Genomic DNA, 27530 nt, shown 5'->3' with positions numbered 1-27530 from the left:
TCTGTGCATGTCCAAAGAGGACTGAAGCAGCATGCTAGTTTTGACTTTGAGACTGCAAACACACTTGTTTTGAATAAACATTCTATTAATCACTAGCCCCCGCCCCCCCCCCAAAGTCACAACTCGCTGAGTTTGGTATAGCACCAAAGAACAGTATTCGGAACCACCAGAAAGGGGGTTGAGATACCCCTTTCTTTTCAGCTGCATCTCTGTGTAGGGCTGGATTTTCTTCATATACTTCTACCAGAACAACATACCAAAACAGTCAAAATGCAGAAGTAGCTATGAAACTCCAGCTAACTTCCTAATTTAGCCAGACATTAAAGAGACTTGTGAAAAATTAAAATAACACCCTTCTCAATAATTTGTTTTAGGAAATAGCTATTTTTCATTAAAATGTTATTTATATTAATATGTAACAGGTCTGCTATTATTTTAAATTAATACATATTTTCAGTTTCTTAGTATTAACTTCTAATACAGTAAATAGTAATAGACACAACCCATATAAACAAAAGCTTGCTGTGAATCCTCAAATTATAAAGTTTAATGGAACTCTGAGACAAAAATGTTTGAAAACTGTTGTTCTAACAATGGAACTGCACATAACCTACAATTATGATTTACACAGCAATGCAGAAAACTGCTTAGGATAAAATTCTGAGGGGAAAAAATCAGGATACAAAATTATGTTGAAAATACATATAAAATACAGAGAATATACAAAAAATAAAAATGGTATTCAGAATATTATGATTGCGGGAATTTTTTCCTCTCTCATCTCCAAACTTCCTCTAAAGCTATTAAAGTAGTCTTCACATACACACAAAAAGTGACTAAAACATATAACCATTTAGTTAAAGTCTCAAGAAGTTTAGTACATTACAGGATGAAGAACTAGGGTTTTATCATTCTTATAACCAACAACAAACACTTACTGAGTACTCAGAGGCCAAGGTAAATGAGACTCAAGATCTAATCCTTCCCTCTTCCCTCTGTCTGGTGTCTCCTGTAGTGCAGGAGAGAGGACAGAGACATGACAAGTTAACAGCACAAGTCCAGGTAAACGTGGAGGACTGACAGTAATAGCATACAGCCATAACAAGTTAAGACAACAATGGGAAAGATATTTCAAGAATTTCTGAAAGAAAGAGGAGAAAGCAGAGGAAAGGACACTATAACAAGAAACAATGTGATTTCCCCAGCACGACTTGGGAAAGACTCCAGACTTGGAGGTTCTGGGCAACCAAAGATGACAGGGAAGCTGCTAGGCTAACTCTAAAGTCAAAAATCTTTATAGAGAACACTGCTGCTCCCCAACCCAACCAAGAACCACTGGAAATCTATCCCGTGGAGAAGATAATGAGGCTCTGGACTACAGGCCGACGGGCCCAGGAGAGGGCAGAAGTGAGGCATGGAGATGAAAAGGGAGGAATTACTGTCAGAATGGCACTGAGGGGTGGGATCACAGGTCCACCCAGACAGAATAGGGGATCTAAGCTTAACCTACAGAACTGAACAGTTCCAGAAAAGAAAGAGACTAAAGACAGATATCTGGTATTTGCCAATAAAAGCACTGGACAAGTCCCAAAAGGAAAGCTCTGAGGTCAAACATATCTTACGCATGCAAACGCAGCTTCTGGTCAGCTTCTTACGGTTTCACCTTAAATACAGACAAATAACCAGAGGTTACCAGGTTCCAAAGAAAGTCTCTGTATGAAAGACAGACACCAAGCGAGAACCCCAGAAAAGAGAAACTATGTAGGGAGCAAAAAAATCTATCTTAAAAAAATAAATAAATAAAGCCTTTACATATCCTCAGGAAATTAACAGAGAAATAGCATTCATGATACCAGAACTGGATACTATAAAGACAACTAATCAGAAAATAAGAAGTAACTGGGAGGAGAGGGGAGGACATACAGGAACATAAATGTAATAGAAAGATTGGAAGATAAAAGTAAAGACATCTCCCAGAAAGTAAAATAGAAGAAACATAGAGATAGAAAACAAAAAAACATTTTTTTTAAATCGAGGCTCTTTCAAGAGTTCCAATTCCTGATTAATTAGAATACCAGAATTAAGATTTTTAAATTATAAAATAAGACAATTCCCAGAACTGAAAGAATTTCCACCTTAAAAGGGTCCGATGAGCACCAGGAACAATGAATGAAGACCAACTCTTTGGGACTTCACTGTGAAATTTCTAAACAGCAAGGATAAAGGATAAAGGTCTAAAAAGCTTCTAGAAATGGGGAAAAAAAAGCCACATGCTTAAGCCATTTACAGTGTTATATACACTAGTCTTTAGAACTATCAGCATCTGAAAACCCTTTATGATCTTAATCTTACTGAGTTCCCCACTCTAACCACCTCTTCCTACTCTTCCCATCCACTCATTCTAGAACTCCAGTAACTGTCTGAACTCAGCAGGATCTATAATCCATTGATCCCACCACCTTCTTATGGTCTGCCTTCCCCTTCAAGTTCTTACTTCCGACTTAGATCTGTAGTCCTTCATTGTAATCACTCCCTTGGGTATTCCATATCACTAAGTGTGACAAAATTCCAACCACCTACAAACGTCATGCCTGCACCTGGTTAACTGAATGTTGCTGGAAAGTAAGTTACAGCTGTGCTGTTATTTCCATTTTAAATCCATTATCACCAACCTCAAAGAAGCTTTAGGGCTGCCTGGTAATTCTACTGCATTTCTCCATTCCATTCACTCTGCTAGCCCATTAACTACTGTAACCTTCTCAGATCTCTGGTATCTCCTATCTCCTCGATAATCACACTCTTAGTCGATAATCTCCCTTTCCATTTTACTGAAAAAAGAGCTGCAATAAGAAAACTTCTCAAGCTCCCACCACCACACAGAACCACTCACCTACAGAGTACTGGCATAGTACCGGTACTCTACTTTCCTCCTGTTTCTAAGTAAGAACCATCCAAGTTATCCAAGGCCAATTCTTCTACCATCCACTCTCACCCCTCCAATATCTCTCACAAGCACCACTTTTACTGCCTGTTAAATTACTGCCATTAGCAGACAAACATGTTGGTATTCTGCCCACCTTTAAAAAAATATCTTGGCCTGACATCTCTCTGTAGCCACCATCTCATTTATTTGTGCCTTGAAAGAGCTTTCTTGCTGTCTCTAATCTCCATCCCCCTATTCTCTCTTAAACTAAAACATTACATCATATGCATGGGTACTGCAAGATAGCTGAAAGATATATTGGAACACCTGGGACAACTAGCAGAAAATACACAGAACCATAAGACAGTTTAAAAATAAAAAACCTGATGGGGGAGGGGACAGCACAGTGGTAGAGTGAGTGCTGTGCATGCACAAGGTTCAATCCCCAGCACCTCCAATCAATCCATCCATCAATCAATAAGCAAGCAAGCAAGCCTTTTTACCCCTATCCCCCCCAAAAAAACCTTGAGGCAACTATTAATTCTAAACACAGTAAAAAATTATGTAATAAAAAAAATTATTGTGGTCCAATACTGAACAATATTTACATAGCTTAATTAAATAAAAACACTTTAACTTTAACCAAATACATTGTTGCAACAGAAAGACTGAGGATAGCACAGCGAAAAAAAAATGACAATGAATATATGTATGTTCATGTATAACTGAAAAACTGCTCTACACTGGAATTTGACACATCATTGTAAAATGACTAACTCAATAAAAAGTATTAAAAAGAAAGACTGAGGAAAGGAAAGTAGATATGGAAGTGAGTTATTCAAGAAAGCTATATCCATCTTCCATATGGAGAAAGTCAGTGATGTCTACAATAATAAATCTGGAAATAACCAAGAGTATCAGAAGAAAGATCCTGAAAAATTTGAAAGTAGGAGCCTTTGAGTAATGTTACTGAGTGATAAGGATGAGTGGGAAGAGTCCAGTTTCAGTTAGGAACTTTTTAGTATTATTTGACTTTTTAACCTACATACATGCATCACTTTTGAAAAAATAATTTTTTAAGATAATAAAAAACAGCCTCAATTAAGTACCAAATGACAGATACAAGTAAATTCTCCAATGATTCATGTAAGGGGAGAGATCTCTGGGAGGCTATAAAAATAAGTGGGGGGTAAAAATGAACTTGAAATAAAACCTTGACTTGAAAGAAAACTAATACTAAAACGGACAATATTTCAAAGACCAAAATAATCTTCAGCTGTGAAAAGCTAGCCAAACACATGACAGCAGATGGAACTAACATCCCCAAATCCCAAAAATGGGACGGCTGCTTCTATGACAATAAGAGTAATAAGTAGCATTTTGACCAAAGATCTAAATCAGATGAATTTTATGACTAGCGCTTGTATTTTTAAACATACGTAAAATAAGGATTTTGGCGTATTTCTGATTGGTTCATGGTCTAAAAATGAAGAATCATCCTAGCAAGAGGGGTCTCACCTACACCAGATGTCTACCACAATCATTCCACTTTAAAGACTTGATTAGAAACTGTTCTCTAGATGTAAGATGTTCTCTTGTTTATAATTCATTACACGAATTTGTTCAGTAGAAATGCCATTCTTCCAATTCATAAATTTTCTTGAGCATCTTTTATGTTCACAATAACCTTGTAACATAAGTGTATGATCCAGATTATCCCCGTTCTCTTCTTTTAGGGAATTCTTTTCACTATATGATTCTACCACATTGCTATTCTGACTCCAAGGATAGCAGTTAAAACTGTCTCTTAACGTAAAATAGAGTAATTGTCTTATACTGACTCAGAATGAATTCAGTCTCCAAATCACCAATAGCACTCAAGAACACTGGGTTTTCTGTAGCAGTCTTAGCTACCTTGACAGGCAAGATACATCACATTCCCACTGAAATGCAAGAGAATGCTGACAGAAATAAAGACTAGCTTTTAGTGGGCTGAGAACAGCACCAAGTGATAAAAGCACAGTAATAAACAGACCAGAGGTTTTAAGTTTCTTTCTATTAGGAATATTACACTGTAATAAACCTGTAATAAAACCAACCTTATAGAAAAACTTGTTTTTCACCACATGACCCAGCAATCCCACTCCCAGGTTGACTATCCTAGAGAAATTAAAATTTATGTTCATATAAAAACCTGAACAGAAATGTTTATAGCAGTTCCATTGATAAATGCCAAACACTGGAAACAACTCACATGTCCTTCAGTGGGGGAGTGGGTACAAACTGTGGTCCAGCCACACAACGGAATACCACACAGCAATGAAAAGGAACAGACCATCAACACCATGTTCAACAACTTGGATGAATCTCAAAGGCATTATACTGAGTGAGGCAACTTACTGTATGATCTCATTTACTTGACAGTCTTGAAAGAGACAAAATTATGAGAATGGAGAACAAACATGTGATTGCAGGAGGTTATGTTGCCAGAGAGGAGGGGGCAACCATAAAGGGATCACACAAGGGAGTTTTCTGAAGTAATGGAACTGCTTTGTATCTCGATTATGGTGTTGGTAATATCGATCTATAAATGCAGTAAAATTCACAGAACTGTAAACCAAAACGAATAACAATGTATAATTTTTAAAGTAACATAAACTTGCTTAATTTTAATGTCCAAAATGAGAGTTCATTCAAAAGGTATTCAGATACAAGATGTTGTACAAATGTACAAATGTACAAATATAGCTTTCCCATATATTCACAAATCCCATTCACAATAGCAACAAAAATTATAAAATATCTTGGAACGAATTGAATGAGAATTTTATGAAAAACCCAGATGAAGATTACAAACCTTAAAAACAAAGTTGAGGCACACTTTATATTTCTTGATAGAAAGACTTGGAATCAATAAAATAGCAAATTCCCCCTCATCAGTTTATAAATTCAATTCCCACCAAAATTAATCTAACCAAAATTCCAGTAAGTCTGTTCTTAGAACATGGTAACTTAATTCTAAAATCCATCTGACAGAGTAAATGGCAAGAAGAGATATGAAATTTTTGAAAAATAAAAATAGTCAACAGAGGACTTAATCTACTCCGAAAAATCAACATGTACAATCAAGAGCTGCAGTAATAAAAATACCATGCTATGGGTACAAAACTAAATAAATAAATCAGAAAAACAAAAGGACATATATGGGAATTTAGAAATCAGGGGGAAAGGACAGATGATATACTGAGTCAAGCAGTAATCCACATGAGAAAAAAAAAGTTAAAGACCTACACACCTCATACTAATACCCCAAAATATATTCCAAATGAATTAAACATTCAAACGTCAGCCACAGGAGTATTTAAAGAACAGAGTCACTTTTAAAATCTTGGGGCAAAGAAAACCTTCCTCACCAAGACATGAAACCCGAATTAGACATGAAACCCAGACAGACTGATGTCTGAAATACACAAAGGATTTTAAATCACTAAAATTTAAAACAGAAAAGAAAAATCGGTAAAGGATACAAACAGGAAATTTATTTTAAAAAGAAAATAATGAATAACACAAATATGAAAATATCAATCTAAATGGTTATCAAGAAAAAAGCAATCCTTTTTTAAATACCATTTTTTGCCCATCAGATAAAAATCATCTACAGCATTAGCAAGGGTTTAGAAAAATGTTAAGTAAAAACCTTTCTCTCAAGCCAATCAAGCAGTACCTATTACAGTGCCAAATACTGATCCCTGTGACCCAGGACTTCCACTCCTAGGAATTTATCCTACAGAAATGCTCTTAGTAAGAACACACAGAGTTATGTTAAAGAACAATCACTACAGGTGTTTGTAATAGCGAAGCAATCAGAAACCACCCAATGCCCACCAACAGGGGATAAACCATGGCACCAGCACACATTGGAAAATGATGTTCCATCAAACAGAATGTGTGTGATCTAAGATCCAGACATGGTCAAGTACGTTAAGAAAAATTATCATTATGTCCCACAAGTCTCTTTGTTAAAATAAATAAAAAGTTACTGTATATATTAAAAAAAACTGTGGTAATCTACATCAAACTGCTAAAAGTGATCCTCTTTGAGGAGAGAAAAGTTCAAGGAATTTTTACTTCTACCTAATGAATTTCTACAATGTTTATATCTTATGATTCTGGGTAACACCTACAATGGGGGGGGTAATATTGTTTTGTCCAAAGTTAAAAAAAAATGTTTTAAAATGTAGCTACTATCTAATCAGATTCAAGCATTTCTGGAGAAAGAACCTACTAGATGTCAACATGGCAGGCCACACTCCAGACACACAAGCTCTGTAAAAGGGGAGAGGGGTCTGTCTATCCCACTCCTCTTGTAATCCACCATCTCTTCCTACAGAAAGAAACTGGCCAAGTAAACACCTGAGATTGGCGAAGGAAGCGGGGAGGGTAGAGCTCCGTGGTAGAGTGCATGTTTAGAATGCACGAAGTCGTGGGTTCAATCCCCAGTCCCTTCATTAAACAAACAAACAAACCTAATTAACACCCCCTACCCCCCTAAAAAACAAAACAAAACACCCAAATAAACAAAAACCTTTGATCAAAGGCAGCAAAGAAAGCTCCACCCATTCACTGATTCCAAAAGTAGTCCAGGCATTTCTACAAGGAGTCTTAACCGGGGAACTGCCACTAAAATTGAGATGAAATGTGAAGCGGTACATTTTTAGTTGCAGTCTTTATTTAAGACTCCAGTTAGCACAAACCAACGCTCCCCAACCTTCTTTAGATCCCAGCACACACAGAAGATAAGAATATCTTAGAGAGCAAATTGTAGCAAAGCCAGAGCAGGTCTTGCTCCAGCAGCCCCAGGCATGCTGGGGTGCAGGCATCAATACAACTGCACACCTGTAATACAGTCTTGGCACAGGTATCACGAGGCCCCGATACAGGGGAAGCATCTCTTTAAAAAGCTTCCTTGAAAAGTGTCATTAAATTCACACAACGAATATTTATTAAGTACCTAATAAGTGTCAAACACAGTTAAGTACTGATGTCTACCCAACAGACTAGAGGAGGAAGACAGGTAAATCAGCAATTCCAAAATAACGTAAAACATGCCATCTGAGGGAAGTATCAGGATTTTTAACATGACTCCCATGCCTGGGGAAAGGGAGTCTGTCTATGACTACTTTCCAAAAGAAGTGATTCCTACACAAAAGGCTGAAGTGTACTTCACGTAAAGGTACAAAGATCCAAACGCAAGAAACTATGTCAAAAGAAGCAAAACAGGTTCTTTCTGGACTGCACAAAGTAGAATGTGAGGAGGGAGCTAATTTAGTAGCAATTTTAACGGAAGTGTTTTTAATAAATATGGAATGTGGTTGAGCAGAAAGCCATTATCACAAATATTAGGAAAGCATGTGCATTCCCACACAATAACCTCTCAAACACAAGCTATGAGAAAAATATTTGGGGAGATGAAGAAACCTCTTGAAGATAAATCTATAAAAACAGACAACACTACTGATTTGCAGGTTCCATGAGCTTACAGATGAAGTCCCAAATTTTTACTATGGTGGTAGAATTTACTACTGAAAAAGAACAAAAGTCTACCTCTTTTTAAATGTGAAAGACTATTCAAATTCTCAATATAATCTTCACATTTAAAGAAATGGGATAGCATAAAAACTCCCAGATAATTAATATATGTTTCTTGTTCTTAAAAAAAAAAAAAAGTTGAATTAGCTTAGAAATAAGCCCAACTATATATACTTCTCTTCCCCTCTCTCTCTCACATGGAACTAAACAGATCAAGTGTCACAACAGAAATCAAGCATAATTTGTATTTACCTCTCTGCCTGTAAGGATGTGTCTTGCCAATTTCACTTTTGCAAAATTCCCCTTGCCGATTGTTTTCAACAGTCTGTAGTTTCCGATGTGCGGTTGTTCATCTGCACAGGAAGCTATAGAGTTTCTACACCGTGCTCCAGAGCGCCCGGTGCGAGAGGTAACTTCTTGCCGCCCATCTCCATGTGACGTGTGCTACAATATAACATATGACAAAGGTAAGGAAATGAGAGAACCATAGTACCTGACAAGTTTTAAGAGCTTCAAGTTGAAGAACAAAACATCACTGCTTTAATTTTAATCCCAATGCATCTGGCACTTTAAAGGAATCTGCTCACATGATACAAATTTATGAGGAAAACAAGAGAATGCTGAGAAGAGAAATATCAAGTGTTTAAATTCAACTGGGTGTTCAGAAAGAAATGAGGTATTTTCTTTATGTGGCTATAACAAAAAATAAGAGAAACAGAGCTGCCTTACACTTATAAAGAACTTAACTTTTCCGTATGCTATTAAATGTACCAGCACACATTATCCTTAACACACTTTGTGAAGTGGGCAGAACAGCTAGTATCACCATTCACCAGATGAGGATACTTTTGTGATTTATTCACGGCCAAATCACTAGTGAGAAATCCAAAGAAATCTGGATTCTTAACTCCTTTCCAAACTATGCTACTAACAATAATCCAAAATAATGTGTACCTCTTAATAAATATTTGTTGAATCAATGAATACAGTACTCAACATGCTCCACAAAGATAAAACAGATCATGCATGACTCTATAACCATACTAAACACAAAGGTTCTAACCATACTAAACACAAAGGTACTAGTCAGGTTAGTCTGATGTGTACAAGTCTGTACGCACAAGCAGCCAGCTGCCTAGCACTTCCTGTTTCCCCACACATGCTCACGGAGGCCGGGTCCCAATGCCTTCCCTTCACGGCAGCTAACTCCTTCCTGCTCAAGGAAGGCCTCTCCCTCTCAGGACGCTCACACAGACACTTTTGACTTCCTTCATTCTTTTCTCTCTTCTAAGGTTTTGTCCAGGAAAATGTCTTTCTTGTGTTCTCTACGTATAGGTCAAAACAAGCCTGATTCTAGGGATAAACATACGAAACTATGCTTTGTAAGACACTCCTATCAAGGAAAAAGGAAAAATAAGTATCTTACAGTGAAAGCTTAAGAATCTGACCATCAACCTCTGAAGCCCTCAAAAGTTGTCCTTTCACAATGAATATATGTATGTTCATGCATAACTGAAAAATCGTGCTCTACACTGGAATTTGACACAAAACTGTAAAATGACTATAAGTCAATAAAAAAATGTTCCAAAAAAAAGTTTCCCTTTTCAGAATGTCCATGTTAATCTCCATCTACTTGTTCATATTCCTCTGTATCTCTCTCCCTAGTACCAGGTTTTGTGATAGGTTCTCTTCTGTTTAATTCAATTATCACATAATACTGCATTGCAAACAATAATTTCTATGTTTCTTACTGTAAATGTATATTTTAGGTAAAACAGGCTTTTACAAACTGGTTACAAATCTAAGCAACTTTGTTCCTATAACAAAAAGGATTCTAGGGGGAGGGTATAGCTCAGTGGTAAGAGTGTGTGCTTAGCACGCACTGAGGTCCTGGGTTCAATCAATCCCCAGTACCTCCATTAAAATAAGTAAATAAATAAACCTAGTTAACCTCCCCTCTCAAACAAAAACAAAACAAACATACAAAATGGATTCTAATTTCCAGATTACAACTTTGGGAAAACAGTATATTTATAAGTGAGAATTTGTTAATCAAAGCAAAAACTAAAACAACTAAGATATGACACTAAGGCCTTACACAAAACAGGTATACTCTGTTGTACCCAAGACGTGCTGTTGTAATGCAAATTCTAACTCCAATTGTCTGTTGTCTTCTGCTCTCCTGGACCCAGAGCAGTGTCCAAAGATGCAGGGCCAGAGGACCAAATAAGCCTGGACATGGAGATCAGTCTTCATGGAGCCAATGACCCCCAGGTAAACTTTGTGTGAAGAAGCTCTTTTTTTATCGTGTTAAGCCACTAAGATTGTGGTCAAGTATATTACTACAGCATAACCTAGCCTAACCTAATAGACCCTTAAGCAAATAAATAATCATAATACAAAGCAAAAAGAAAACTGTATTTCCCCATAAGATTATAAACTCATGTAACAGATCAAAATATCTGATGTTTGTTAAATTCCAACAGAGTTAAACTTAGTATATTTCATTTGGTGTTTCCTTACATAAAATCCTTAAATTTTAAAATTTAATGTGTTTAACTTAAAAAATTGTCTCAAAACAGAAGTAAATTAAATTGCCTTATGCTTCTACTTGACCTTGTTTTAATTTTTCCCATGTATCCATCAGTGGCCCTAAAGAAGAAAAGCTTCCCTATTCCTGTATCATAACACTCAATGTCAATACTAAGCATTTTAATAATTTTGGATTCTTGCCAATTATTTCATGCATGAATTTCTTTTCTCCCTAAGGTGACGATAAACAACCTGAGGACCAAAAAAAGTTACATAATTCTTCAGTAGCCACTTTCTGTGGCAGCACTAACAGGTACTCAAAGCTGTTTAATTCTTTTTTTTTTTTTAATTGAAGTACAGTCAATTACAATGCATCAATTTCTGGTGTACAGCACAATGTCCCAATCTTGCATATACATACATATATTCGTTTTCATATTTTTTTCCAAAGCTGTTTAAATCTTAAAAGATTTTAAGAGTCCTGATCCTTCTTCTTCCCAGGGAATTGAGACGATACCACTTCATCCACCACGAAAACTAGTATATGGGTAGTGCTACTAAAAATTATACAGAATCAAGCCAAAGACAGAAGACAATTAACAACTCATAACTGTTAAAACACATTCATTTTCAAACTAAAACCTCTCGTTAATGCAAAACACTTAAGTTGCCAGGTTATTATTAGGGAATGAAGTAAACACTGTAGGTACCTACTCAATATCCATTCCTTCCTTCCTAATTTCTCAGAGAAGCTAGATGTGTGTTTGGAAAAGCAACATGGCCAGTGAAATTCTTGTTTTCCCAAACTTCGCTGCAGCTGGAGGTAGCATATGGCTTAGTTCTGGTCAGTTCTCATTAGTGAAGTCCATTCGGGGATTCTGGAAAACTTTTGCTTCTCGTAACAGGATATAGATACACTAGTATAGCCCCTTCTCCCGCCTTGAATGCAACCACAATACTTGGAGCTGTGTAAGTGATCATGCACTCACAAGGTCTCAAACATAAAAGATGAAAATACTTTATAAAACCACCAGCTCTAATAATACTGAACTGCTGATCCAAAGCTAGAAGCTGTCTAGATTTCTTTCATTGAGAAAAACAAATCCTTATTTGGTTAAGCCATCATGTTAGGTTTTGTCATTTTCAGACAAAGGACTACTAAACTGTTACAAGGGCCATATCAATATTAATGTAAGAAGCAGTAAGAAAAATGAATGGGGAATGCATTTCATTTTATGTTATACATAACAGTTCTTTTAAAAAGTATCTATATATAAAAGAGCCATAGAATATAAATCATTATATTTGTGATGACACAAATAGGAATATACCTTAGATACACAGACACCAAAAAAATTTGTGTGTGTGGTTTTTTAACATAATAAATATGGTTCCAGGTTTGCCCTTGGATTTATCTGCTAAAATACCAATCTGAAATTTGAGAAGACTACTTATAAAATCAAGTTTAAATGTTTACAACAACTTTATGCTATGTTTAAACCTTTCCTGAACAGAGTTTAGTCCCTTCTATAAAACACAAGACATGTGCCCACACATCCTTTCTAATCCTTAAAATAAACAAGCCACCTCCTTAACACATGGGCAGGTTTTTCAATGTAAAAAAACCTACAAAGCCAGATTGTGACAATAAGAGGCTATCCCCCAAATATTTTTGTACATTAGAGATATTCACAAAATCATAATTCATTCTTCAAAGCAGTTGGGCAGTTATTTCATTCACTGCAGGAAAAAATATCTGATAAGATTGAATAATTTGTGTTTAAAGAAACTCTTAGCAAACTAGGAAGAGTGTAACTTTCTTAACTAGGTAAAAATCATAGACCAAAACCCTTCAGCAAATATTACACTAAAATAGAGACTTTACATTCTTTTAAGGTCAGAAACAAAACAAAGCTGCCTATTGTCACTACCATTATTTATTATTTATCACTATTATCACTACCATAATTTAACATAATACAGGAGGTCATGGTTAATATTTTAAGGAAAAAGGTTATAAGATATGAAAATCAGAAGGAAAGAGAAAAATACCATTATTTGCAGATGATATGATCTACTTACAAACCAAAAGAACTGGAGATACCAGTGTAACTCACGAGAGAGCCTGGCAAGATGCAAGATCAACCTGTAACATTTCTCTATGCCAGAAGTAACCTACCACAAAATTTAACTAAAAGTAACCATTTATAATAGCAATAAAAGCTATAATGTAGGTAGAAAATAACTTAATTGAGAATATATAACAGCTCTCTGGAGAAAGCTTTAAATTTTTAATAAAAGACATAAAAGACACTCTGAATAAATGGGAATTCCACACTCTTGGACAGATTCTACCAAAATTAAGCTACAAGTTCAATGCAATCTCAACACTTTCAGCCAGTAGTTTATGAGTAATTTTAAACTTACCCTAAAGTGTACATGGATGAGTATTTCAGGGCTGCAAGGTCAGCCTTGAAAAAGAACAGTTAAAAAAAACTCAGAAATAAAAAGTGCTCAAGATTAACACCAGTAACAGGACATAACTATCACTGCATACTCTTAATAGCATGCACTGAGAGGGGCACATCTTTTCTGTGGCATTCTTGCCAAAAATATATAACCTAATCTAATTTTGAGAAAACATCAGACAAAATTAAATTGTGGGATCTCTGATTGGATCCTAGAACAGAAAGAGAACCCTAGAGAAAAACTGGTAAAAATTCAAGTAAGTTCTGCAGTGACTATTAACAGTATCAGACCAATGTTAATGTTCTGGTTTTCATAACTGTTCCACAGTTATCTAAGTGTTAACATTAGGGAAGCTGAGTGAAAAGTATACATGAACACTGTACTAACTATGCAATTTCTATTTAACTTTAAAATTATTTCCAAATAAAAAGTTCAATAGATACACATACAGATACATAAATTACGATACACTACAAAGCCACAGGAATTTGAGAAGAAAAGAAAACCTGTGGGGTACTGGCACAACAGAAAAAGATCAATGTGACAAAATACAAAGACATAAATGTATGGGAACATAAGATACGGTTAAAATGGTCCTATAAACCAGTGGGGAAAGGATGGCCTGTTGAGTGCTAACAGTGGGAAAACTGGTTCACTATGCCAGCCTATAAAGAAAAATAAAACTAGATCTCTGCCTAAATCCCTACATAAAAGGCAGGCTCCCTTTTAATCTAGAGGGATAAAAAATGTACATGTGAAATGTAAAATGACAAAAGGTTAACATACAAAATGTAAGAGAATATCCTTGTGACCCAGGTGTTTTAAGTAAAAGTTCAAAAGCACAAACATAAGGCAAAGTTTATGTTGGTTACACCAAAATTAAGGATTTTTGTCCAATAAGGGCATTACAGAAAGATGATAGAAGACACATGCAATGTCTAAAACCTACATCAGATTAATACCCAGAAAATCAAGGAACACCTAAGAATCAACAAGAAAAAGACAACAACCAAACAGAAAAAGGGACAAAGGAAAAAGGGCAATTTACAGAATGTCCAACAAAGCCAAGGAATATATAGATATACTACAAATCATAAAGAAACACAAGTTAACAATGAGGTATCACATTATAGCTAGTAGGCTGGCAAAAAAGTTAGGAAGCTGGTAATTCCCAATGTCAGTAAGAACCAGGGATACGAAACCCCTATGCACTACTGGTGGAAGTGTGGGCTGACAGAGCCATCCAGAGCAACCTGGAAGTACTGACGTTTCCTGTGCCCCAGCAAGACCACTTCTAGCCACACATCCCCAAGACATTCTTACACAATTCCATTTTTGGGGAGAGGGGGAGAGAGAGAGAGAGAGAGAGAGAGAGAGAGAGAGAGAGAGTGAGAGTGTGTGTGTTGTGTGTGTGTGTGTGTGTGTGTGTGTGTGTGTGTGTGTGTGTGTGTGTGTGTGTGTGTGTGTGTGTGTGTGTGTGTGGTGGCAGGGAGATGGAGGCAACCTGAACGTCTATCCTGATGAGTAGACAAATAAAATGTGGTAGACTCATACTACAGAGCACTATACAGCAGTTAGAAGCAACAAGTTCAATGCACAGATGAAACATATGTAATATTTACACAAAGTACCAAACATACACTTTTAATGACACATACATTTACACACATGACAACATATTAAAATGTTAGAATGGTAACCTCTTGGAGGAATAAGGGAAATGACACATAGGAATTAACAGGAATAAATAAAGGAAAAGAATGGCCTCACAGTGATCACAGATAACGTGACTTTTTGGACGTGAGTTTATAAAAATGTTTCCAAGAATATGAGTAATAGGAAAGGGGAACTATTACCGTTCATATCCATAAATTCCACCAAATTGATTTCACTAGTAATAAAATACTTATTATTGGTAGAGCAGGTGAACCATCATAATAATGAAATACACTGAAAAATAATTTACCTTCTAATCCTCAGAAGAACTACAGACACAAATAAATTGTGGCTAAAGAAAACTGACTCAGAAGCTTCTGACCAGTTAACTATATGCTAAGCACTTATTAAGTAGCAGGCACTACAAGAAGATAAAAGAAATAGAAAACCATAGTGTCAAACTTTTAAGGCACTCGTAATCTAGCTGGGGAGCTAACATGGGAAACAGTAACTGAAACAAGGGGCAATCCCTGCCCCATGAGAAAAGTCAGAAAGTGAATACTCCCAGAGCCATCCAACAGCTATAACATGAGATATACATGTAATTTTCAATCTTATAGTAGCAACATTTAAAAAAAATAGGTTAAATTAATTTTAATGTTTTATTTACCCTAATATACTCCCAAATGTTCAGCACATAATATAAAAAGATCAAGATTTTACATTCCTTTTTTCATGCTGTCTTTGAAATATGGTATATATTTTATACTTACAGAACATCTTAATTCAGACCAGCCACATTTCAAGTGCTCAGTAGCCACATGTGGCTGGTAGCTACTGTGCTGGACAACGCAGCTCTAAGCACTCAGAGGATATGATCACATTTGAGAGAGATGAAGGAAAAAAGGTATCCTGGAGATGAAGGGATGGAGTCTCTGAAGGACAAGCAGTAGAGTTCTAATGGGAGATGAAGGTCATTTCAAGCCAGGTACTAGCACACGGTAAGGTAAAAAAGCTTGGGGGACCCGGGCGAGGATTGGGAGCTGGGTGGTGACCTCCCTTAACCTGCAGGTCTAGCCATTTTCATTTCTCACAACTCTTTCATGCGCCATTAACACTGGGGAAAAAAAATGGCTTTAGTTCCTTGACATCTTGACTGCTGGCAATTTCTTGTTTTTATGTTTTTGATTAGGCTGTCACTTCTGCTTTGTACCTCCTTCCTTAGCTGAGTGAGTCAATTCCTGCACTAAAGTATCTACCAATGAGCTCTCTTAGTGCAAAAACTTTCTCATCTGTTATTTTCAGCACACAGGACCTGGCAACCAGCAGGTATGAAACTGCTAGGTGAATAAATAGCCAAGGGGAATAGTCTGGCTTAAGTGTTACATTTATATAGGTGAATTGTTAGAAATAACAAAGCTAGAAAGGTGGGTCAAGAACTTTGAATACTACATTAAAGACTTTAGATTATCCAGTTTTTGAATAACACTACAAATCGAGAGGGACTTAACATTTAAAGAACCCCCATCATGTGGAGTAGAGTGGGCCTAACACTTCACAGGTGTTAGTTTCTTCAGTCACAACAACCCTGAATAGATGGTGTTATTCCCTTTTGCTAAATAAAAAAGATGTATGGTGACTATAGTTAGTAATATTGTATTGTGTATTTGAAAGTTGCTAAGAGGATAGATTTCTAAATTCTCATAACCAAAAAAATCTATAACTATATGTGGTGATGGACATCAACCATTAACTACTTACGGTGATCATTTCACAATATATACAAATACCAAATCATTATGTTATACCCCTGAAATTAATATAATGTCAATTATTATCAATTAAAGTTTTTAGTTAAATTTTTAGGCATTCTGTGAGAACTCTTCCACGTGTTGATGTATTTTTGATGTATCTGTAGGTGAGGAGGAGCTCTGCATCCTTCTATTCCGCCATTTTAAAGCCCCTCTCCTAAATTAAATGTTTAAAAATGAGGCTCAGACAAGTAATTAACTTGCCCATGGTTATTTATATTTGAAGACTGGTTAGAATGCAAGCCTGTAATTCCAGATCCCAACTTCTCTTTTTATGTTTTGTTATTGCACCACATCTCGCCACCCTACCTCAGATGTGTCTGAATCTCTCCTTAACCACAGTCTTAGGCTCCCATCTTTACTCTCACTTCCAAGCCCAGACTCTGCATAGACTTTTCAAGCCTCCCTTTACATGAGGTTTTAAAAAAGATGATGATTTCATTGGAACGAATCAGAGGGGAAGAGGCTGAAAACTCAGGACATGAGATGAAAAAGACGAAGACAGAGATGAGAGATGGAAAGACCAGTAAACTAGACATTAATGACAGCTACCATTTATCTATTACTATGTGTCAGGCACCATTCTAAAATGCTTTACCCATATTGTCTCATCTAATCACTAATTCAACTGATATTTATTTACTGATCACTTGTAATAAATGACTACCATGTTCTAGGTATCTGAAATAGTATCAGTAAACAAAACCAATATTCCTGCTCTCATAGAGCTTTCAGTACACCAGAGAAAAATGACAAAACAGAGTAAACACAAATATGTAAATTATATATAAAAAAAAGCTAGATCAGGATTAGGGAGGTGGGGAGGGCCACAGATGGTCAAAGTAAGCCTCACTGAGGTGATGCGTGAAAAGAGGAGGAGGTGAGAAAGTTAGCCGTGTGGATATCTGGAAGAAAGTGTTCACACAACGAGAAGAGCCAACATCAAGGCACTGAGGCTGGATTATCCCTGGTGTGTTCAAAGAACAGCAAGAAGACACCAGGGTCTGTTACTGCAGGGAGTGAGGAGAGGCAGAAGATGAGAACAAAGAGGGAAGGGAGGGCAGAGTGTGCAAGGCTTTTAACTGCCCTATGAAGTCGTTACTATTACCAATCCCATTTTACAGATGAGGTAACTGGGGAATAAAGAAGTTAAATAACTTGTCCAAGATCAACAGTAAAATGTTAGGTCAGATTATAAACCCAAAGAGTTACTACTACAGTGATTTGAAAAACATGACCCCAAAGACTTTGACACACCTCCCATTACAAGATAAGGTCCATGTCCCTTATGCTTGAATCTGGGAGCCTATGACTGCTTTAACCAAGAGAAAATGGCATAAGTAATACTATATGACTTCTGAGGCTAGGTCATAAAAGGCAGGCAGCTTTCATCTTGTTTGCTGAAACACTGAGCCACCTAGGAAGAAGTCCGATCACACTGAGGTCTCCATGCTAGAGAGGCCGCTCTGGCCAAGAGTCCCAGCCAAGGCCAGCCTTTTAACAATACCTACCAAGGTGCCAGATACGTAAGTGAAGAAACAGTCTAGGATGTGGATCTTCCAGCCCAGCTGTTCAAATCCCCATAGTTTCTCATGATTCCCCCAAACTATGTCCCAGACATAATGCAGCAGGAGATAAGCCATTCCCGACTGAACTCCTCACACAAAATCTGTGAGTATAATGAAATGGTTGTTGTTTTACACTACTAAGTTGTAGAGTGGTTAGTTCTACAGCAATGAACAGGACAACTAGGAAATAAATGTTAAGAATCCAAGTTAACAGAAATGTGGGAAAAATTAGACTACATTACCATGGTATGTGGAAGATTCTTTATCATTGAATGTCTTTAATGTCTAGAAGGCAACCTTCTTTTTCAGTCCATTCCACTAGTAAAGCTACTACATGCATGAGTCCCAAGGCAGGCTGAGGATAGGCAAGGGCTATGCAAGGGAAGGAAGACAAGGAAAGAGGTGGAAGACAGTATGTGAACAGAATGCCATCAAAAACACCTCAAATGCCTTCAACAACAACTGCTTGCCCAGTTTAAATTATTCTTCTGGATAAAGAATGCTAAGTCTAAGAGCAGAAGGCTAAGGTAGGAAATGGTACTAGTCTACTCCTCTCCAGGATTCTCATTCTAATCTGCTACTGTAGTCAATGAAGTCATAAAGATACTGACTACAAAAAGAATGCGGTTATATAACATTCTGGAAGGAAAACCTCTGAGTTCAGCTTACTCAAAACTTCATCACCCTCCCAGTACAGATTTTCACATAAAATGCCCATGATACAACCCCCACAATATTTTTAACCTCGACCCAAAAGCAACTGCCTAACTATAGCAAGAAATACAAATAAAACACCTCAAGCTCTGTTCAAGCTTCAACTCTGAACACCAAGATCCCAGGTAACCCACAGAAACAATGCCTTATCTAGTCTACATGAGACTGTATAAGACTAACTATGGCCGAATAGCTCAGGTGGCTGAAGGGCAGGGCTAAAGAACTCTAGCTTGAAGAAAAAGTTGGACTCCCCCCAAAAATGTCCTTTTCTTCCAGTGCCAACTTCTGCCCTCTCAATTACTGTACACACAGGTGCATCTAGGTCAGCACAAACCCCTTATTACTACTTGCAGACCAACTCCAAGCACATTCTTTAAATTCTTGTGTAAGACAACATTAAAGCTGGCAGATTCCCAGGGAAGAGATTTCTTTTCTCCACATTTATTTCAAAAGTTTAAAATGGATGTGAGGCAATAAATAAATAAAAATAAAACAAAATGGATGTGAGACAAGTGAATTTCTGCATTAGTCCTCCCAATGGTGATCGGAAGGGGCGGCACTCCCTCTTACAACAGTTTGGAAACAAATTTGGCTATATCTTAGAATCCAGAATAATCCTCTTTGAAATGAAAGATAACAGGTGCTATTAACTCATATTAAACTGTGTATAAGTATTACAATATAAATAATCATGCACTACACAATCAAAACGACCAATATTCTACTCATTACAAATTTCCACCTTCACCTAATTTACATAAAAAAGAAACAAAAACTCTCAAATTGAATAAGATCTTTCCCCAAACACTTTGACCCAATAAAAAATATTAATTCTTCAGAGATCAACTTTTTTTAAAAGACCCAAATAGCTTGATTCAATAGATAGCTGTGGCTGGAAGTTAAGCAGATTAAATGAAACCATATTACATATTTTAAATGAAATATTATATAAAGTACTTGGTACTGGTGCCTGATATATAGCAAGTGATCAACAAATGGCAACTATTTTTATTATCCAGAAGCATACTTTCCCACAAAGAACCAACTTAAAAAAACTCAAGGAACCTGAAAACGAAACTACTGAAAATCTCTCTTCTTTAGTCATAATACAATCTAAAGGAATATAGTTTAGTTGGCAAGCCTTCACTAAACACTAAGACAGCAATTCATAAAGTGTGGCCCCTGGACCTGTAGCATCAACATTACCTGGGAACTTGTTAGAAATGAAAACTCTAGGGCCCCAAAAGTAGAATCAAGGTTTGGGGTCGGGGCCCAGCAATCAGCGCTTTCCTAAGCCCTCCAGGTGATTCTGGTGTTCACTACAGTTTGAGTTTACAGACCAGTTTCACAAAGCTCAGAGTGCTGAGTTCTGCAGGGACTGGGAAGTGCTAAGGAGCAGGAGCAGTATGGTTCCTAGCACAGTGTCATACACATAGTAGGCACTCAAATTTGACCATGTTAATAGCCTCACATAACCAACAGCTGGCTAGACTACACCACCAACAGTTTATATACTTCACAGAGATAAGAAATTCCGATAACTGTCTACATTAACTAACAGTAAGTAAGTACACAGTGTGCACACACTCTAGGAGCTGTTAAATTGGCAAACTCCTGAGGTATCTGGTACTTTGGCAAATAATCCAGGCTTACTTACAAAGTGTCATACGCTTTGAAATATAAGCGAAAAATACTTTTCTAGTTTCACCAGTATACAAAAAGGATTTGATTTGTCCATGACTTCTATACAACTCAACTGTAGAACATCAACTAAAATGCAAGCTTTTTTGTCGCCTTTAAAAAAGTATCTTGCTCCACATATTAGGCAACTATAATACATGGACTCAAGATGGATTCTAATTTGAACAAAGCATTAAAAAAGTAGACAACTGAGGAAACTTAAGCACTGATATTATATTTTACATTAAAAAATTATGATAAAGGGGTTATTACATTTTTAAAGAGGCTTTATCTCTTCTAAAAGCTTTGGAGATGAAATGATACCAAGTATTGAACTTGCTTCTTGGGGAAGAGAACACATGAAATAAGACTGGTCATTGAACTATATACCAGGGTTTCCCAACCCTGGCACTACTGACACTGTGGGCCAAATATTTCTTTGTTGGGGGGACAGGGAGCACTGTCCCATGTATTGTAAAATATTTAGCTGCATTCCCGCTCAGTAGCAACTCTTCAGTAGTGACAACCAAAAATGTCTTGACACTGTCCAGTGTCCACTGGAGGGGGGTGTGTGGGAGAAATCCCCAGTTGAGAATCACTGATAAATACTTATTAAATCCTCTCTAAATATTTGTTTGAAATTTTCCATAACAAAACATTTTTTTAAATTCTTATTTTAATTATACTCTGTGTATTGGTACAACCACATTTCCCTAGTTGAATAATTAGTACATAAGCTTTTGAGAAAGCCTGATACACAAAAAAGCAGAGAGGACTAAGCTGGACATCTGAGGCCCAGTAGAGACTCTGTCACCTTTTTAAGCCTCAACATTCTCATTAGGTCAGATTGTCTGGCTCGTCCTTTTGAGTTTTAAAATGATTTGGTAACATCTTATGTTTTATATGCCTATCCGCTAAAAGTGGATATTCACATTTAGAAGTCAGACAAATGAAAATAAAGTAGTTAACTAGGATAAAGATAATATTCTTCTTGCAAATTATCTACCCTTTATTAATCTTGATCTGTAAGCAACACTGTTATCACAATTATATATAATTACTTAAAATTTAAATAAGATTCCTAGGGTAAGCAAAATGGAAAGTCTTTTCACAAAATATAAAGACAAAGCTGTTAGTCATAATAGCCAAAATGTCCATCAATTGGTGAAGCGATTAAAAAACCTGTGGTATATCCAAACAATGAACTACTTACAATATAATGTTATATTATAATAATATCATATACATCAATAAAAGGAATGAACTACTGATACACAAAAATGACTAAATCTCAAAAGTATTATGCCAAGTAAAAGATGCTGGACACAAGATTATATAATCTTTGACTCCATTTAAATAAGGTTCTAGGAAGGGTAAAACTATAGGGGCAGGTAACAGATCAGTGGTTGCCAGGGACTGGGGGAAGGGAGTGGAGACTGACTTTAAAGGGCCACCAGAGATCTTTTGGGGCAATGGAAGTGTTCTCTCACTTAACTGTGATGATGGTTACATGACTATAAATTTGTCGAAACTCATCAAACTATACACTTAAACAAAGTGAACGTTCTATCTCAATAAACCCGAAGTTAGCAAAAGAGCTGCCCAATGGACTGCGAACTCCCATTCATTCTTGTACCCTCATCACTCAATTGGCAAAAAGTCTAATACTTAGCAGTTCAGTAATGGTAGATAAATGATACGGTATATGCCAGACATGTAAACCCTGACACAAGGGCGCCACATTGTGAAAGACACAAAACTACTTCCAGAACACATCAATTACCACAGTTACACAAGAACAGGGCACAGTGATTAATGCAACGATGTGCTACAAATCTCTATTTTAACACTGTCAAAACCTCAATTTTATTTTATTCATTCCTTTAATTTATTTTATTTATTTTATTTTGGAGGGGAGGAGAGGTAATTAGGTTTACTTATTTATTTTTTAAGGAGGTACTGGGGATTGAATCCAGGACCTCATGCATGCTAAGCATGTGCTCTACCATTTGAGCTATACCTTCCTCCCCCAAAACTCAGTTTTAAATACATTCCATGAGAATAAAAGCACACTCCATATCCTACACTATTTATAAAGTTAGTAATTCCTAATGACACACAAAAAGATTACAACATGATTCAACAGAGAACAAGGTAAAGACCCATTTGGCGTACATCATTATAACAAACTTGATCGGTTTTGGCTTCAGTTTATTTAAAAAGTATGGAGCTACTGCTCTGGCTCAATGTAAGATTTTGCTTCTTAGAGTGAAAGTCAATGAAGCAAAGCTAATCAACTCATTTTTTTTGCTTGCTCCACCCTACAAGGTAGTCAAAGAACAGGAAAATTATGAAGTCAGAAATAGGTTCTTCAAAGGGTCTACAAGAAAATGAGTTCCCAGACTCACCTAGTCTAGACTTTCTATTACTTTTCATGTAATTTCATCTAATCCATCTCCTATTAAGGAATGTACACCACTGTACAACTTATTTACCAGGTTAAAGGGCATTAAACACCACACAGTAATATACTACAGGGATGCTTTAGACCAAGGTTTCCACAAAAGATTAAATCACTTGATACTTATCCAGCAACCAAGTGGCATTTTGAAGATTAAAATGAAGGCATTTGATATCTCTAAGCCACAATGTCTCAGGACATTATTGAAAGCATGAAAACAGGCAGAGCAACGAAGCTTTTCCTGAGTGATAGCATTTTCTTGCCAGGTATTACCTCATAACACTTATAATAAAAGACCAATGAAGTCTCTTTACAAGTTATTTTCTAGATGTTTTTGTTTTTAACAGAAGGTAACTCACAGCTAGATTGAAATAGTTCTGAACCCAGTGCTAGAAAAGAGTTCAGAAAGCACTTGGACAGAGTGAACATTTCTCCAGTGGAATTTCTACCGTAAGTTGTCATTCCCTAAAAATGGTGATCCTGGCCTTTTTAAAAGGTTCACTTGAACAAAATCAAAGCTTCCTTTTACAAAATCATAGAATGAGTGCTAAGAGGGACCTAAGAGCTCATCTGAGCCAACCTCTTTTTAGGAAGGAGGAAAGCTAAGCCCAGAGTGGGTGGCCCTGGGCTAGGCAGTGAGTGACACGGCAGCTTCACTATGCATCTTCCTTTCAAACATGCTTAACCAACTCCTTTAAAACAGATTCGTAAGGAAACGAAGTTACTCCTTAATTAAGTGTAAGCTCTCTCAAAGAACTTCTGAACAGGTTTGGAGTTCCTCCCAAGGGGGCCGAAGAGATTCCTCGGTGGGCACTTAGTCTTAGTGGCTGTCACTAAACTTCGCTCCAGGCAATTTAAAGAACGAGGCACAAAGGACAGTCCACTTGATTCAATTACTTTTACTCAACACCACGAACATGTTTTTAGCCTGGCAGCCTCTCATGAGCTGCCTGCCTAATTTACTAAGAGAGTTTAAAAGAGCCCTCAACACTGCAGAGATCAAGACACACTGGGATACTCCACTACGAGGCAACCTAGCCTCTCAAGACACTGGCTGGCAACGCTGCAAGCTCCGGGCTTCCCTGACAAACCGGACTCCAGCGTAATCACGGGCGCACGCACTTCCCCGGCCCGCAAGCGAGCGGCAGGAGGGCCGCCTCCCCAGGAAGCGTCCGCCCTGGCGGAGTCCCGGCGCCCACGGCTGCCCACTACGCCCAGAGCGCCCCGGGCTGGGAGACCCCCGGCTGCAAGGGCTGCCGTCGTGCTCCCGGAGGCCGCGGGAGGAGACGCGGCGGGAGGAGACCCGACGCGGGGAAACCGCCCAGGTTACTCACGTTCTCAGTGTCTCGTTCATTCACCGTTGGCAACGGGGTCCTAGTGGACATTTTACTTCACTTCGCTTCTGCACGACGCGAGGGTGAAACAAAACAGCGCGGCCCTCGGGGGCCGGCGACGGCGGCGTCGAGCGCCCGGCGGTTCTGGAGCGGCGCCGCGATAGGGCGGCTCCCCTCCCCCACGGCCGTCTAGATCCCGGGCCGGGCCCGGGCCGTCCCCCGGCGGGTCGCGGGGCTCATGCTTCCCCGGCCCCGGCGGCCGCGCCGAGGAGCCCCGCGGGTGGCAGTGTCGGGGCCGGGCCGACGGCAGCAGCGGCGGCGGCGGGCTGTGGGTCGGCCCGCAGGCGTCCCCGCGCCTCAGGGCGCCCCGCGGGCCGGGACCCCCTCGCCTCCTCCTCCGTCCCCGCCCGTCGCGCCGCGGATTTCAGATCCGGAGCCTCCACACAGCGCCGCTGGGGGCCCCTGAAGAGGAGGAGGATGTGGAGGAGGTGGGGTATAAGACAGGTCGCCGCGGGCTGCGGGCGCCGACCATGGAGGGGGCTGCGGAGGCGGCGCCTGCGCCTGGCTGCTCTTCTCTCTCGGGCTCGCTTTCCGCCTCAGCCTCCTCCCGGTGGCCGCCGACACCTCCGCTCCCGGCACCTCCGAGCCTCACGGACCCAAGATGGCCGCCCCTCAGCTTCCTTTGCTGCCTCCGGGTGCCGGAAGTGACGACATCGCCGCTCCCGGAGTTGGGCCAATCAGCGCGGCCCGAGGAAGCCGGCCGGGCTGCTGTTGCTAGGGGCGACTTGGCACTGTCCGGGGCAGAGTGGGCGGTGCCCAAGGCTGGGAAAGGTTGGCCGTCCCGGTTCGCGGCGGGGGCGGTGGGTTCCCCGCGTCCGGAGCTGGCAGGCACCCCCAAAAGAGCCGGCAAACGGCCCGGGGCGGCGGCCTGAGCTTGACTGACAGACTGGCATTCACGGTGTTGATCGAGCGCCGGCTGTGTGCAAAAGCTGTGGTGGCTTCCCCCAAAAGCTGGGGCCGCGCGGCCCCAAATCGAGTCTTGACAGCAATTGTAGGGCCGGGACCGCGGGGAGGAGCCGAGTTCCTGCATCATTGACGGTGACCCGGGAGCCGAGGACTCAGTCACCCTTCCTGCCTCCGGCTGTGAGCAGACGGGGAGTGGGGGCGGCTGAGCTCTGCATCCTGAGGGCAGCAGACGCGTCCTGCCCTCGAGGACCCGGACCCAGAAGGAAAAGTGCTTGGGGCGGCGGAGAAGCGGGGGGGATAAGGCGAAGCCCTGGAAGCCCCCAGGGTCCGCTGCCTAAATGCCGGTAGGGGATTTCTAACCAAACTCTTCTTACACACCAGCATGTAGCTGCTGGAGGGCTGGAAGCATCCCCGGGTCTCACCTTGGAGCCAGCTCGGTGGATGCTTGCAGACTGGGACGTTAGAAATGGTACCTCCCCTGGAAGCCTTCTTTGCTCTTGTGCCTCTGAATGTGTCTCGTGGACCTGCTTAGAGCCTGGACAGCGGTGGATGGAATGCATTTGTGCAGGGTTCGGCGGCAGGAGAGCGGAATGGGCGGGAGTAACACGAACTATTGCTGACAGTCTACCTTGTGGGTCCATTACATCTGTTACCTCATTTAAGCCTCACGGTAACCCTGGGAGACCGGGCAGACACACCTTGTGATCCCAAGTCTAAACAGTTTATAAGGACTTCACCAAAGTACCCAAGTTGGTTAGCTGCAAAGCTGGGGTTTGAACCCATATTCTAAAACTTCAGTAACAGATAAGCCCTTGTAGTGGGTATGTCTTGTTTTTCCTCTTCTGTTATAAATTTTTTCTCTTTTGGTCACCCAGCATGTGCATCCTCTTGCTCCGTCTGGGACATTTCTGGCTCTATGAGGTATATATGTCTTTTGTTTTTTTATAATTAAATATTTTGAAGTCTAATGGAACATTTTACTTAGCAAATATTGCACTTTGAGTTATTAATATGATGTAAGTGAAAAGGGTTTTTTGAAGTTCAGATTCTAATGCTAGTGTAATAAGCATTAGTAGATCTGACTACCTATACTTGAATTTCTATATTTACATCAACTGTCGTTTTGAAAATATATAATCATGGATAGTACATCATGGAAGTTTGGGAATTCCAATCCTCCCATTTAGTAAGATGGAAGCTTTTTCATTTCAGGCATGCTTATGAATGTTTTAGACCTAAGATTCTGAATACTCTTATTAGAATTTTCGGTTCTCACACTGTGGAGTCATTTTGGAGGGAAGTTGACTCAAGGGAGTTTATGGGGACCTTATATTAAAAGTCTGCACAGTAACAGGCAACTGCTGGCCACGGACATGCGCATGTGATGGGTCTGTACCTCCCTGGCAAGCCTGTCCACTTCAGCCTCTTGGCTCCTCTCCTTCACTCCTGGTAGGTTGGCGGGTCCAAGAGAACCCGCCCAGTGTGGCAAAGTCACAAAGAAACTTGGGTGTTGCTTTTCCCAACACTCTTCTCTCATGAATTAGGATCCCATCTCATTGTGGTTCCTTCTTTATGTCTTTAATTTTAGGAGATCTTTTCTGGTGGGTTTCGGTTTTTTTCATAGATAGTTGTTCTGCAGTTGTGGTTTTGGTGTGTTCGTGAGAGGAGGGGAGCTCAGGGGTTCTTTCTACTCTGCCATCTTGGCTGGTCTCCCTGAGACATCTATGTCTTTAAACACCAGAATCATCCCACAGAAGACAGATTCTCACACCGTAAAAACACATGAGGACTAAGACACAGTCAAAGTCTTCCATGTCACCCTTTCAG

At 39.2% G+C, this 27530-nt stretch overlaps 1 protein-coding gene across 11 annotated transcripts in view; it reads right to left on the bottom strand.

Moving 5' to 3' along the window:
- Nucleotides 1-25414, bottom strand: part of MARK3 (microtubule affinity regulating kinase 3) — a 92436-nt gene extending 67022 nt beyond the window's left edge. For 6 of the 11 annotated variants that reach the window (XM_031454388.2, XM_031454390.2, XM_031454389.2 and 3 more), the window contains exons 1-2: nucleotides 24738-25413; nucleotides 8765-8956 (exon numbers count right to left, since the gene is read on the bottom strand). In XM_031454388.2, the coding sequence (XP_031310248.1) occupies nucleotides 8765-8956; nucleotides 24738-24788 (243 nt within the window). In that variant the 5' untranslated portion in view covers nucleotides 24789-25413. Of the gene's footprint in view, nucleotides 1-8764; nucleotides 8957-24737 lie in introns of all 11 variants that reach the window. The other 5 variants (XM_031454392.2, XM_031454394.2, XM_031454400.2 and 2 more) reach the window with 4 other exon arrangements.
- Between the last annotated feature and the right edge of the window lie 2116 nt (nucleotides 25415-27530).

Source organism: Camelus dromedarius, chromosome 5 (genome assembly GCF_036321535.1).
Source record: "Camelus dromedarius isolate mCamDro1 chromosome 5, mCamDro1.pat, whole genome shotgun sequence".
Lineage (NCBI taxonomy): Eukaryota > Metazoa > Chordata > Mammalia > Artiodactyla > Camelidae > Camelus > Camelus dromedarius.
This window is presented reverse-complemented; position numbering and strand designations above follow the sequence as displayed.